Genomic DNA, 15430 nt, shown 5'->3' with positions numbered 1-15430 from the left:
ATTTTTTTTTTTTAACGACTAGGAAGAAATGATCTCCATAATCCATATTTCACAGCAAAAAAAAAAAAAATCTTTTCAGGTGGCTTCTCTTGTGTTTGTGTGCAGAAAGTTTTGCAGTTTGAAGGCTAGCAAAAGCTACCTTCAATAGGACTTTGCAGGAAACTCATTTTAAAATGCTTCCTGCTCCAAGAGATTATCCAAGTGATAAGGCATGACTAGGGGGAGGAAGAGAGAGAAAAATTAAAATAAAAAAAATCAAAGAAATCAGAACATGTCTAAAATGTACAAATCCTCTTTTGCCCCCCAATCAGCTATTCACTTAGGTGGAATCGACTGTATCTTTTGTACACAACCAACAAATAGAGAAAAAAAAAAACAGGCACGTGAAACAGTGAGGTGTGCAGATGTATTACCAACACAGAATGACCACCAACAATACAACACACAAAGTAGAGAGACAAGTATTAGGAAAATGGTTTAATATTGGAGACAGAAGCAAAAAACTGCATCACACAATAACATACGTTACAAAAATAAGTCTGACTGTTTCAACTACACGGTTATGTTCACAATGAGGACAGAAGAATCAGAAAAAACTCTGATCTAAACAGCAAAAAAGCAAACCCCTAACGTTTTAACTAATACATTTATCCACGCAAAGTGACCGAGTACTCCTAATTCTAATTACCTTATTGTGTAACTGCACGATACAGAATAAAAAGTGAAACTTACCGCTTTTGTTAAGACAAAATTCTAAACACTAGATATAAGCAAAGGGAAAAAAAGAAATCAAGCCAAAGTTTTGAATTCTTGAAACAAAACCAACTCTCTTTCTACCGTCCAGAAATCAAACCTGAAAATCAGTCATGATCGAGGGGGCCCACGAGAGTAAGCCACAAAAATTTCCATTTGTTTTTTAATCTCCAGTATAAAAAGTTCCACTGGTACAAAATGCATAAGTACAATCAAGTTGTAGAAATAGGAAAGCCTGCTTTTTTTTTTGCTTTTTTTTGTTCTTTTTTTTTTTTTTGGCTCAAATTCCATCAAACAACAAAATCCAAATGCATCAATAAAACAGAAACAATACTCAAATGGTCTTACAGTTTCCACTAGATTGCATTAACTTTGGCTTTTCTCAGACAATACTTAAAAACTAGTTTGTAATTCTAAACAAAATGATAGTATTATTAATCTACAAACAACAATTCCCACAGCACGAAAAAAACACAAATACATAGGTTTCTTTTTTTTTTCTTTTTGTATGACATTATCCAAAAAGGTAATGAAACTACAGGATATTTTTTTTCTTTTGTTAATTAGCACTTAAGATAATAAAAACAGAAACAGTAAAATGATTCCAGAGTAGCACAAGCCAAGGAACTGTAACCCCTATGGTGAAAGAAAGATGAACTTGTTACTCCTTTGAGGACTGCCATTTCATTGCAATTAGCTAATTTGTTTGAAAAAACAACTAGTCTCGTCTTTTGATTAGAATTTTGTAAAGCAATTTCCCTTGTTTTACTTCCTCTCTTATTAGGCCCTTGCACCCTTGCAGCTTTTTCCTTTCATTATTTTGAAAGAGAACTGGTAGATAATTTGCTTCCCAGGAGGTGTATGTTTGGGTTTTTGGTTTTGTATTTGAATTTCTTTTTTAATTTTTGAATTTTTTTTTTTTTTCTCTCCAGAGATGGACACTTTTCTAAGCAATGACTCATCTCAGTTGACTGGAAGTACAGAAACATTGACCCTCTCCAATTGCTAAGCCAATGTCCTGTGGAGTAATTCAGGGAAGCCTGGTGCTGAGTTACACTGCCTGAGGACCAGAGGCATCACTGCTCTAACTGGACTGGAAAACCCACAGGACACACCAGGGCATCTACAAAAGCTTTGGAAATTTAGACAGTGGGTACAATGAGAAAAATTAGTGAAACAGTCTCTAAACAATCCAAATGATGATCTCATATTATATATATATATGTACATATATATAATATAACGTACGTGAGATGATACTTTGAATACGCACAATTGCTGCAAGTAGTACAAAATAGCCCTCAAAGGGTGTAGGAAGGCCCCAGCAGTAGTAAAAACGTGAGAAAAGTATAGATCATTTATTTATAAGTGCATGTGCTATAAGAAGGAAACTTTTTTTTGCATCACTAGAGGCTAGTCCTTTCCATCCCAGGGCTCTACATAAAGAAGCATTTAATTTGGGGATGAGAGACAAGAGTGCACCAGCTGATGTTGCTCATATAGGGCTTAGTTTTTAATTTCAGGTGGCTTCAGATATAACCAGATAGAACTAGGAGGTGGAAGAAGGTATGGCACTTTATGACCTGTAGCAGGTACTGCTGCTCACACACATTGGATTGGCAATGAATTCGCTAAACCGGTGGCAAAGAACCGAATTTGGTTGTTGGTCGCTGTTTGTGCAGTAGAAACGCAACCTAATCAGACTTACAAGGCAGTGAAAAGGGCTACCAGCATCTCTTTTCTGGTTCCTTACAAAGAGCTTCCTCCAGCAAACACCCACATCAGTCACACAGATATTCCCATGGACGACTGGTACGAGTAAAGTTACTCCTCTCTGTACGAGTGTCTGCAGGAGTAAGCCAATATATTGCCGTGACAAATAATGGCAAATAACACCAAACATTACAGTGTATGTAAACTTTATCCATAAAAAGTAGTTTAACTGCAGTGCACACTGAATTTTCACCCAGGAAGATCTAGTGCATCTGATTTAAGCAAAAGTTCATTTATTTAAATTACAAAAATATTATTATTCTTTTTTTTTTCTTGTCAAGATTTTTCAAATGGTGGATTGACCGCTCCTGGCTGGGAGTGGCTCACACAATAGATAATTAAAGAATTGTTTTCTTTTTCTTTTATTTTATTAATACTGAATAGCATATTCCAGCAGCATATTAAAAGCTCTTTAAGAAAAGACAAAATCCCCAAAATCTAAAAAGGAAAACCACAAGTTAATTACGGTTTTAAATAATTTTAGTTATAGATACAGAAGAAATTTAGACAGCAGTAAAATATTTTTGTCCTTCAGATTTGCCCTGTGCATTGTTCTGATTTCAACCATGTATTAAATAAACCACAAAAAACTAAGTATATATATATTTATAGATATAGATATATATATAAAAATAAACAGCAAAATGGTGAATGTATAAAAGGTATTAACACTCAAGACAGCTCTGGGTGGAAAGGGTTAAAAGTTCAAAACTTTCTCACCTTAGAGGTTTCCATACAATATGAAGAAAATACATAGTGAGGTTTGCTTTCACAGCATTGATGTGTGCAGAGTGGTTAAAAAAGTGAAACATGGGCACTTATACAATGTTTTACAAAAAACATCAAAGAGAAATAACAAACAATAACAATTTCAGGCAACAAGACCACAGGATAGCAAGTTAACAAACTTTTTAACCTCTTTTTTCTTTAAATATTAGGGATTTATACAAAACACATAATAAAATACCCATGTTATCAAATTACTTCACACAAGAAACACACTGAAGCTCTAGGAAGAAAGTACCTTTGGAATTTGGCACTATAGTTTCACTGATTTTTTTTTCTTTAAAAGAAAAACCGATCACATTTTGCTGAACACAAACACACCTAAATTGTTCACAATAAAAAAATGACATCAATGCGTCACAAGCCAACACAAACTTATTCTGGAATATTTTTTCATTTTCACATGAAATTATTTTTTTTAAGCAAACAACTTTTTTTTTGTGTTTTTTTTTGAATCTTCTTTTTGTTCTTGTTGTTCAAGTAAACCAATTTTAAACTTGTCTTTTTATAAACATAGAACACTTAAGACCATAAGACTCATGATGAAACCACAACTTAATTCACAGAAGCACCAACGTAACACATTTTACAGTAACCTTTCTTCTGTACATTGAAACAGTATAAAATATAGGTAATTTCATGTGCATTAAACCATGGATTGTCTAACTGTGAGTCAGTTCAGCAAAAGGTGACACAAGTAGGTAGCATTTGCCCTAAAACAGGGTAAATATTTTCTTATACTAATCTACAAAAAGTGGTTCTATATATATACTTTAATGAGAAAGTGAGCCACCTAAAATGGCCTTATCAAAAAACTTTACACTGCCTGAAAAATGTAAAAACTATTACAGACCTCTAGAGACTTAAAATCAGACAGTTTTATTTCTCAAACTGTTTTGGAAGTAGTCTGTTAGAAACCAACATTCTGTGCCTCTGGACACATATTGCTATTGTCACCAGTGACCAGGCAGAATGCCAATCCCTGTATAATACTTTCAAGTCTGTTTTTTTTTTTATTTTTTTTTTTTACGAAATGAAAAAAAAAAACAAAACCAAAAACCAACCAAGAAAAATCAAAACAAAACAAAAAACCCAAACAAAACAAAAAGTCCAAGGAAAGAAGAAAACCAAAAACCAAAACTAAAAAAAAAAAAAAAGGAAAGAAAGAAAAAACATTTTGCCACAGGTTGTTTTTAAATCCTATCATTAATTTATCTAATAATAAATTTCAGTCTTGCATGAATGCAGCAATGTTTTTTCACATTGACTTCCCAGAATTCATAGCTAGATGAGGTCACATGCAAATTTCAAAGGTCAAACTAGGTCAGTAGGAGAACCAAATATGATGTGAGGTCAGAAAGACATCAGAAACAATGACGGGACGATGAAACTTTTTTTTTTTTTGAGACGCCACAGGGACATGCTAGGCAAACGATGGGCTAACGGGCATGGAGATGTCTAGGGAAAAAACAAGGAAGAGGAAAAAAGTTACACAGAATCTATGCAGCACAAACAAAATCACTTTTATGGGTGCAGGAGAAAACTAATGCAAATCTTTTATCAGTAGAGCCTATGAGCCGTTCACATAATTTGCATTAACTTACAATACTTGTCAACAAGAACACAATGGAACCCCAAAAGAATCCATCTGAAAGGAGTCAGAGAGAATGGATTCCTCTTTGGGGAGAAAAGAGAGGAAAGAACCAGTTTCTACAAATGTAACAGAAAGGTACAGGGAGGGGGGGGAAAGGGTCAGACAACTGAACTTTAAACTAGGTAATGGAAACTACGAACAAAATAACCAGACAAATACAAACAAGAGGATAAAAGCATGAACTGTAAAGGGTGGAGGGTTCAACAGTGAAAAAGCGCCCATTCTTGGCACAATTACTCTAGAGACTACTTCAAAGGATCTAGCTAGCATAGAGAGCTGCTCTTTAGGTATCCAATAAGTTAACAATAGGCAATAAATAAATTCCATTATTTCTGAGGCAGTAAAAATTTTGTATAAAAATAGAAATGCTTTTTACAAATAAAATTTACAGGCCTGTGGCTTTCTTTTTTTTATTATTATTAAATTTATCTCTCAAGAAACATCAAGTATTGTCACTCATTTTATTTTATTTTTTTTTATTTTAAACCCTGTAGCTTTAGAAACAGATCTCTAAATCTTTTTTACATTAATCCTTTCCAAAAAAACAAGAACTTAAAAAAAATGAAATATAAGGACGACCAGTGTAAAATCAGACTAATATATAACAATACGTTGATTTGAACCGAAAAAAATCAAATCTTCTCAAAAAACAAGTTGATGTAGTGGAAAGACTTGTTTCAATTTTTGTTGCAAAATAAGTGCTTCAACTGGCATGAGGCCATTTCGTTTAACCTATAAACTGCTGGTGCCACCCTGGTAAAATACGATCCATCCATAGAAAACAACTTTTATTGTGTGCTAATGGCACCAGGGTTCACAGAGTTAAATTGCACATTTTTTTTTTTGTGTGTGTGTGTGTGCTGTTTGGAATTTCAAGACGTTTATTTTTGTTTCAAAAAGGAGATAAATTATGCTGCAAAACAAAATACAGTAACACAACTCAGTAATTACTTGGCAAGGAAATGGGAGCCAAGTGTAATAAGGACAAGTGGGGAGATGGAAGTGGTAACTGTAAAAATAACTGTCTCTTGGTGAAGGTTGGCTCTATGTTCTTTCTTAACCCCCCTGCAGAGGACAGGTTTGCTCATGGGACTTACCCTAAGAAAGCTAAAATAAGAGCAGTAAGCATCTGGGGTTAAGATCAGTAAGGTTTGCTGTCATTTTTGGAGCGTTTCAGCTGAACCTTCAAGCGTTTCATGCCAATCTGAAAGCCGTTCATAGCCTGGATAGCAGCTTGTGCAGAGACTGGATTGTCATAGCTAACAAAACCTGCGAGACACAGAACAGAGGAGGGAGAGAAAGTCAGCTCTAGGTTAGAACAAATGTCAGAAGGCATTTTGTTAGAATTTTATGATTGCTATTTATTTAACACATTTACCTCGCTTTCAATTAGTTCTCTGATCACATTTCATATCCCATTTCCTTTTGCTTTCCTCTTTACCTTCATAATATTTCTTTACTAGCTGGGATGCAGTTGGCCAATTTTGGTGCAATGCAGTTTCCACCTACCTTGGAGACTGAAGATATTTATTACTGTGACACTTTTCAGTTAGTATCTACATACCTCCCAGTCTATTATGAAGTGCTATTTAGGCCAGTCTGCAGATGGGAAGCTGAAACAAAAAGCTTGGTTACAGAATCAACCCCCAAATTGCCTAAACCCAGTGGCACACCTGGGTGTGAGTTCATGTGTGCTGTGGAACACTCCTCTCCTTGGGCTTGGCCTAGGACAGTTGCAATATTAATATTTTGTATTTTTACAGCTCCTTCCCTTCCAGTTCAAGATCTCAGGGTACCTTAAGTTAGTTAATTCAGTCTCTTGGTACCTAAAGGGGTATGCAAACATCAAAATTAAGCAGCATCATAAAGACAATGGCAGGGCTTGATGAGAACTCCAGATCTTCTACTCCTCGGTTGTGGGTTGTGAGCACTAACTAGGAGGATAATGCTTGCTTGGGTAATTCAGAATAGCTGGCCTGGCTCAGATTTCTTTTCCCTGGGAGACTGAAATTGTTCTGTTCATAATATACTCAAATCTCCCTTATTCTGGAAGCTCAAAGTTCATTTTCATATCTGGGCCTCCCACTTGTAATTGCAAAGCTCGCCTAACTGCTGCTCTGCCTCAGCTCGGGCTAATTATTACTGTACTCAGCCTGCTGTTATGCATCTGCTTTGAAATGCTCCCTCTTCTTTCCACTTGAATTTGCCTTAACACATATCCCTTCACTCTCCTAAAGCATGGATACCACACAATTTGTCTTCAGTCCTAACACACAGGCTTCTCAGCGCCTCTCACCAACCAGCTTTACTCATTTGTGTTTAGTGTCTCTGTAATTTTTGGATTCATAACATCTTTTTACCATTACTACAGCCTATTCTCTTGCACTGCTGCCCTCTTCCAATTGTAGAGCCAGAGTGTAATTACACTTTCCTCATTGTAAGAAAATCCTCCCCCCTTATCAAGGTATCTGGTCCTTGTCCAGCTGCTCTCCTTCACAGACCATCCCTGGGGCTTAAATCAACTTCACCAACTATTTAAGTTACAACCCTTTTCTGAATACTCAGGCTAACTTCTGTTCCTTCCACTCAAAACCTCCTCTCATTTAAATTTCTGCAGACCTTCTCCTGGCCAAAGTCAATATGCTTTATCCATGTTGTCCTGTGGTTGATTTATTTGTTACCTCCTTAAGGGATAATAAATGTTCCTCCATACCTTCATTCGATTTAATAACTCTTGTCCCTTCCTCACTTTCTCCCCTAGATAATTCCCTCTTAAAGTTATTGCCATTTCCTTCCTTCCTTCCTGCCTTCCTGCCTTCCTGCCTTCCTTCCTTCCTTCCTGCCTGCCTGCCTGCCTGCCTGCCTGCCTCCCTCCCTCCCTCCCCTTATTTTGTTCTAGGAGATCCTGTCTGTTCACATGACTCCAATCATTATCTTAGCTCTACATCCATCAGCTCTAGGATTGTCTCAGGGATAGAAAAGGGAACTACCACGAGCTGGGAGGCAGCTATACCACTGTCCAGGCAGATGCTCCACAGCTGAGATATAGCTACTCCTACCTACCTTGACAATTCAGCATTTCCCTCCACATCTTTCCTAACCTTCACTTTATTCTCTTAAGTGCATATTACTGCTATGAACTGATCCTTACTGTAGTTCCTTTCCTTCTTACCTAGTTTTGTCCACCTGGAAACAAAGCAAGTGATCTAAACTAGTCAGATGCCATCTATGGATGCTGAATGAAGAGAAGGAAGCACACCCAGAGTGGCTTTTCCACCCATCATGCATGTCACCAAATTAGACACCTCCAATGATGACTGGAAGAAGAACAATTATCTCAGGCTATGCTTACCTTACCTTCCAGGGAGGTGAGATCACTCACCTCATTTTGTGTCTCTTTAACAGCTTCCTTGACTCAGACAGCAATTCAAACACACAACCTCTGTGCTGCATTGCTGGCATCAGTCCCTATCATTCAACTGTTATTCTGATTCACAATTTGTGTCTTTACACTGAAAGCAGTACCTACATTAGCTTGTTACACTCTCATCCACTCTCATCTTCTTCCTTATTCAGAACCTTCATTTATAAAGCATATAAAGAATCTGGCATTCCTTCCCTTTATTTGTATTTTTCTGATTGCACTCATTCATCATTTTTTGGTCTGAATTTTAAAGCACAGGTTACATGAGGTTGGGATGATGTTTCTTATGAATTTTCAAAGACCCAGTCATGACAGCTCTGATTTTTGTTTTAGATCTTTGGGTATATTTATAATCAGCACAAATATTTTTAATAATTTGAGTAGCAATTTTGCTATGAGGCCAACTTAGTTTCTGCACTGATGTAACTGGGTCCCCCCTCCTTTGCCTTACTTTTACGTATCTCATTTTTCTTATTCTAAGTTTTATGAAAGGTAAGAGATAAGCTTGAAGAGTGAAACCCTTTGTCTGCTGAATCAACTAAAGCCCGTGGAGCCCATGAGAACTCATGGAAGAGCACTTCCAGATGTAAACAGATGCAGACTGTCCTGTCATCCTCATTGCCATTTAATCCCTTGAGCATTCATTTTGGGTTGTACAAGAAAAAAAATATGCCAAAGTCATTTTTCTGCAAAAGACAAGGAATTTTTAATTTTGAGAAGCGGTTTTACATAAAGGTTCATCACTGTATATCAGTGCCTTGTGACTCACTGAGAATGCACCTTCCCATTTCTGCCAATGGACAGACTTGGACAATCTTACACCATTTGGATAATTAACGTGTTCTCATCTGTAATTTGACTTCTTCCTCTTTTAGGCAGGAGTTTGGAAACTCCAGAGCATGTGAAAGCCCTAAGCATGTGAAAACTATTACTATTACTAACTATTATTACGATTACGATTACGATTACTATTACTATTACTATTATTATTACAAGGGCAAAAAGACCAAACCAACAAATAAAAAAACCAAACCCAAACTGTACCAAGAGCAATGACCATTAATGATTCAGCAGAGAAATGGGTTCTTCAGTTGCACTATTGTCCCAGTTTGCACTATTGTCCCAGTTTTTGGGTGGGAAAAGAAAAAAAAGAAGCTTTTTAAAACACAAATATGGGACTGAAACAACAAATAGATAATTCTTGCTAATAACGCTGAGGAGGTACACGCAGACTATGCCAGTACATTAAGCTAGCAGGACTAATTTTGGCTTTGCCTGTGATTTGCAGCATCACCAAGTAGTCACCCACTGAATCAGAAAACTCAGCTTCATCTGCCACTTCTACTTTTTGTTTTTAAAGCAGAACTCCCTCCCTGGTGGCAGAATATCTGGGAAGGAAAAATGAGAAATGGAAATATCAGTGAAAGCTGCCTAAAACCAAAAAGACAGAGGGATTCCTCCATCCACTGGGTGTTGACGCCTCCATTTTCCCTCAAAGATAGCCTTGGTGCATCACTCTAGATTAGGCAATTCTGTCCCACAAACCCAGACAAATAAGTAAGAAGGTAATCAAAGAGCAAAAGGAAACACACAAAAAGCAAGAGTGGGAAATGAGCTGATGAACTGAGCCACCTGCCCAAACTAATTTACATTCTTTCAGCAGTCACCACAATTGCTGCATTTCGATTAACATAGCTTGATTTGTCATTTCATCAAGATTCCTGGAGACCTCAACAACGATTTTGTAACCCCAACACACTAACAGAACTGGCTCCAGATCAATGGGGAGTCCATTTCAATTCCACTTTTCAAATTTGCAAGAGCCTTAGGGACTGCTTTAACCCATTGCAGACACAGGCTGGACCATAATGGTTTAGATATGAATAATTTTTTATGCTTCAAAAATGAACTGAAAGACTGTGGGAAAATGCAGAAAGAATGTCACACTCTTTCTATGAACTGAATCAACTTTGCAAGTGTGCTATCCAATTCTCTTTTACAGTTGCATTCCTTTACTTCAGGAATGACTTCTTACTTTTAAGGAAACTCCAATATTTATGCCAACCCTTACCAAACTCATGTTTAAGAGATTCTTTCCTCCTGCTAAATCCTCCCAATGTCTTGTATAAGACCATAATTATTAGACCAATGCTCTAAAAGTTTACCACTTGCTTACATTCTCTGCTCCACTCCATCAAAGCACTGAACTGGTGCATCTCTGCTATTCCAAAGACATCAACCCTGTTAATTAATCAACCCTAAAACTATTTTTATACCAGCACATCATCTCCTCCTCTGCTGTGATCTAATTTTCTGACAGCTTGAAGCATTCTCTGGGAAACTTGAGACACTGATCTTGTGAGATGCCTTCATCTCTGCCCTAAGGTAAGGGAGATGCCACTTTCCATAAAACACTGGAACCAACCCACAACAGCTGGAGCTGCAGATCTAGACATGAACTGTCTGCAGAATATTCTGAACTACAGGTACACACCATTCAGTCACTAATTGCAAAATCTTAATTCAGAAGAAAGAAATTCCTGTAATGTAGAAGTAATGGGTTAAACATAGAGCTTTTTTTAAGTGGCTCAGCTATACAATAGAGAATAATTAGGTATCCATAATAAGGCAATTTAATAGTATACTAAATGACATTCCCCCACATAGGGTGTAATTAGTTTCATGTACTTGACACATTCATGCGAGATGTCAGACTGGAAGATTATTATTGTTTTTTTCATATCCAATTTTTAGTTAGAAGTAGTTTGTCTGTGCATCTTCGTGCTCATTTGAGGATTAACAGTCCATTATTTTTGAAATGAGTTTCCAGTATGACATTTCTCACATTGCTGTTAATTTTCTTTCCTGACCCCTTTTCAGTATAGTGCATGTGGTTTTTATATTTGATTTATTAAATTTGACATACCAAAGCACTTGCTCAAATTGGTCTGTTTGTCAATGAAGACTTTAGCAGAGATAACATTTCCAAAAGGCATGAACATCTGCAGAATGTCCTGGTCTCCAAACTCCTGGGGGAGGTGGTAAATAAAGAGGTTTGCCCCTTCTGGACCTTTAGGAAAATAAAATAAATAAATTTTTAAAAAATCCTGTCAAAACAGTTATTACAGGTGCTACATTTAATCTGTTTTTCCGTAATACTTACTGAAGCTGATGGTCAGAAAGCATTTCACTTTCCAACTTTGAAGGAACAAAAGCAAGTGGATCATCAAAGGAGCACAGCTGAAATGCAGCTCTTTAGAGCATCCCATAATGAAAAGTGTTTACTTTGAAAAGTAAAGTGTTTATTTCATAACTCTCCTACAGAAGTAGTTAAATTCATTCTCTTCAATTTCCATAAATGTCTTTTAGTATAATTAGGGTTAGAAAAACAGGTACAAAATGTATTGGCTCTCAAAATACCCCAAGAACTGCACAAGGAGTTCTCTGCTCCTTCAAACACCTGCATGGGTTTGTCAGTTTAATTCCAGTTGCAGGAACTTATGGAAATGGAATGAGGTGAGCTCAGAATTGAGCACCACAGATTTAAAAACAAAGGTCAAGAAAATGGAGGAGATAGGAAAAAAAATAATAAGACAAAGCACACCTTGTGACTTGGAAGTCAGTGAAGTCAGAGACATTCAGACTTAAATTTGTACTGACTTATTCAAAATGAGCTTGCCTTTTTTTTTTTTTTAAATTCTAATTCCCCATAGAAAGCTCTGTCTCCTGGAAGAAGCTCTGTAAAGCAAGTCTTTTAAAATAGTTCAAAATTAAGTAGTTGGACTGAAATTAAAGTGGCTTTAGACTAAGTTCAGTTTGCAAAGAAAGGCATAAACTCAAAGGTGCTTTGAATATTTTTGCTACAGACAAAATTTGAGATACGTATTTATAAAGTTGTAGGTTAAATCATTCATCCTACCACTAACAGGCTTTTTTTTTTTTTCCCCAGCTCAATTCCCCCTTTACAGCAACATACTGGAAACAAGCAGTGGATGCCAAGAAGAGTGTGATATATGATGGAGCCAGACGTGGCCTCCCTGTGCAGCTCCAGGAGCATAAGAGGTATGCAAAGGGAACAAGCATTTCTGCTAAAAACACTCCTAGAAGAACCTGATTAAGCATTCCCTTGCTTAATGGAACCTAAGTGTGCCTCAGAGGTGATGTCCTTGTTTTTCTGGAGAGGAAGAGGAAAGTGCTCATCAGATTTATGGAGTTCCTTCTGCAATAGAATCAGGCTGGCTGCTCTCTCTCAGCCTGAAGGAAAAGGTAGAAAAGTTTGCCCAAAAGGAGGGGATAAATGAATTAGGCAAAAAAAAGCAAAAAAAAGGAAAAATTTTTGGGGAGGTGGGGAAAAAAGAGATGAAAAAACTTGTCACCTGACATTTTTCTTCTTGTCACAAGTAAGGTGTCATTCCCAGCAAATAATATTCTTTTAAATAGTAGGGATAAAAACTTACTAATAAATATTTAAGAGCATATGCATGAGGCAGTTCACTGTACTTCAGCATTTAATATTTATACAGCATTTTTCTCTTGGACTTTTTTATCCTCAACCACTCCAGACTCTTCACCATTCCATCAGAAATCATGGTAAGAGACAAAACATTGTTGTCAATATTCAGAATTTACTCACTTGAACTTAAACACTTACTAACAGATACAAGATATATAACAATAATATTGTATTTTTAAAAGGATTCTGGCATTTCATAATAATAAAAAATAAGCCTAAAGTTGATTTGAATGTTTCTAAACAAAAAAAAATTAAAATATTTAGAAAAAAATCAAACTGTCCTTCACTATGTATCTTGCAATGACACCAAATAAACAATTTTTTTCTGGTGTCAAATACTCTATTGTCACTGAGCAAAGGGCCTGAGGTGAAAGATAATTGCAGAAAACAAAAAAATAAGGAGAAAAAAGATTTTAAAAACCCTTTTCATTTTAAATAATCCAAGCTGTTAGCAGCAAATGAAGAAAAGACTTCAGAGAAAATGTACATTTTAACTCCAGTGTCCCTATATAATAACCAGCTGGGGGAATGCCAAATTTGTCTTCCTATGAAACACATCACATAATAGTGCAAGATATTATTTCAAAAGAGGATAAAAAAGATTTCTCTTGAGGATATTATACTAGGTTTATTTCCAAAGCTTATCCTTGGCAAGAACAGTAGTGACAACATAGATACAGTCTTAGAAAGCATGCAGTATTTTCCTGTCTTTGTAGAATTAGCTGGAAATTAGGACAGGAGAAAGCAATGAAAACAGAAACAACCCTGCAAAATGCCTGGGAAATATGTAGGGGAACGGAAGAGGGGGAAAAGGGTAACCTCATTCTCCTAAACACCTTGTAATTAGTATTCATTTATTCTTAGCAAAAACTTCCTGAGGTTTATTTGCTGTTGGTGTGGGGAGAGGGGGGCAATCATTCACTTAGCTGCTTCCCCACAAGACCCACAATTAAGCAAAGAACCACTCAAAGCGAAAACGGATCTTGTCATTAGCTCAAAACCGTGAACTTAATCAGATTAGCTTCACTATGACAGAAGACAAAACTGCATTCACAGAGGGATGATTTTTGTTTGCGACGCCTTTGTATACAGTAGGTGGTAAACGCTTTTATATAAGGAAGGATGGGTGGCAAAGCAAAACTTGAAGGACAGACGGTTGAAAAGTGAAACACATTAGAGGTTAAAGAAGGCGACAGTGCTAAGTAGGAGAAAACTGGAGGAAAAAGAAACCACAGATTAGACTGCTCAAGGCCTTCCGTGAAGCCTCCACGAGGAAACGGCCGCGTGGCACCGCTTGGGCCGCATTTGATGGCGTGGGCACTTACCTTCCTTCTGGCTGCCCGCGGCGCTCTGCTGCTGCAGCAGGCTCTGGCTGTAGAGGGTGGGCAGCGCGGCGGCCGCGTACTGCTGGATTCCTGAGTAGGCCTGGGTGAGCGCGTCCATCGTGCCGGCCGTGCCGTTCGTCAGGCCTGTTGCGCCAAGTCCTCCGTTCAGGGCCGCCATACCTGAGAGCATTTGAGCAACTTTACAAAAAACCCAACAATAGAGAAAAGAAATTGCACTTGTTCATTAGTGCTTTCCGAAAGTCGTTGGTATTTATACGACACTGACAACGACAGCAGTGCATGCAGCTCGGCACTTCACCAAATGGGACTGAGGACAAAGAAACACGACTTTGGCATCAGGATCACTTCAGCACAAGGGTTGCACAGTCAAATGGACTTGCATGCAGCCTGCTACTGGCAAGTACTACAGCTCTGTGCTCCTAAGAGCCTCTCTGCTCATCCTCCTTGACACCTGCGCTTCTGCTGTGGGTGTCTGAAGCTGGCAGCGGGGGACCTATTTGAGCTTGCAAGCTGGCCACTGGGAAAAGCAGTTTGTGAGGAAACCTGCTTTCTCTGACCAGGGTCTTCAGCAACAGGCCATGACCACACCATAGCAGAAGTGTTTTGCTCATACAGAGTGAGCAGAGAACCCTGATTAACTGCATTTTAAAACCGGTATTTTTCAACCTAAATGATTCTATGATAACCTTCTGTGCAATTACAGCCTTTGTCCCTTCAGCTTGTGGTAGCAAGATGGACTGCAATGCTCTTTGCTTCCACCCTCCTCCTCTAGGTACTCCAGTCACTCCACAGGAGATGAACAGCAGCACATCCAGAGTGACTAAAAATACTTCATCCAGACTAGGCATCTTTCATGAAGAAACAAAAGCATTTGTTTCTAGCCATGTTTTTCTTCACATGGGAAGCAGAGTCACTTTGGGTTTTTTTTATAACTTACAGCGATTCTACATCCTGGTAAGTAACAGAGTAATTTAACTGAGATGGCTGTTAAAGAGGAAATTTCAGATGGGATTGCTAGCTGTGCAGAAAATGGCATCCTTCATCCGTGTAAACAGTGTGGGCTGCATAAGGAGTTCTACTACTCTGATTCGATGGTGGACAAACTCCTGAGTTACAGCTTCCCTCCACTGCTTCTATTTCTCAGCATGGCTCCTAAATGAGTTATGTTGAAGTTAACAGTG

At 37.6% G+C, this 15430-nt stretch overlaps 1 protein-coding gene across 9 annotated transcripts in view; it reads right to left on the bottom strand.

Annotated features, from left to right (window-relative positions):
* Window positions 1–462: 462 nt before the first annotated feature.
* CELF2 (CUGBP Elav-like family member 2) overlaps window positions 463–15430 on the bottom strand; it is a 543197-nt gene continuing 528229 nt past the window's right edge. For 6 of the 9 annotated variants that reach the window (XM_085082623.1, XM_085082595.1, XM_085082571.1 and 3 more), the window contains 3 exons: window positions 14229–14426; window positions 11317–11460; window positions 463–6235 (listed from right to left, as the gene is read on the bottom strand). In XM_085082623.1, the coding sequence (XP_084938749.1) occupies window positions 6108–6235; window positions 11317–11460; window positions 14229–14426 (470 nt within the window). In that variant the 3' untranslated portion in view covers window positions 463–6107. The remainder of the gene's footprint in view (window positions 6236–11316; window positions 11461–14228; window positions 14427–15430) is intronic. The other 3 variants (XM_085082585.1, XM_085082603.1, XM_085082581.1) reach the window with 2 other exon arrangements.

This window comes from Lichenostomus cassidix, chromosome 1Aa (assembly GCF_008360975.1).
Source record: "Lichenostomus cassidix isolate B80296 chromosome 1Aa, HeHo_3.0, whole genome shotgun sequence".
NCBI classification, from domain to species: domain Eukaryota; kingdom Metazoa; phylum Chordata; class Aves; order Passeriformes; family Meliphagidae; genus Lichenostomus; species Lichenostomus cassidix.
Note: the sequence above shows the minus strand (reverse complement) of the source record. Positions and strands in the feature narration are given on the sequence as shown.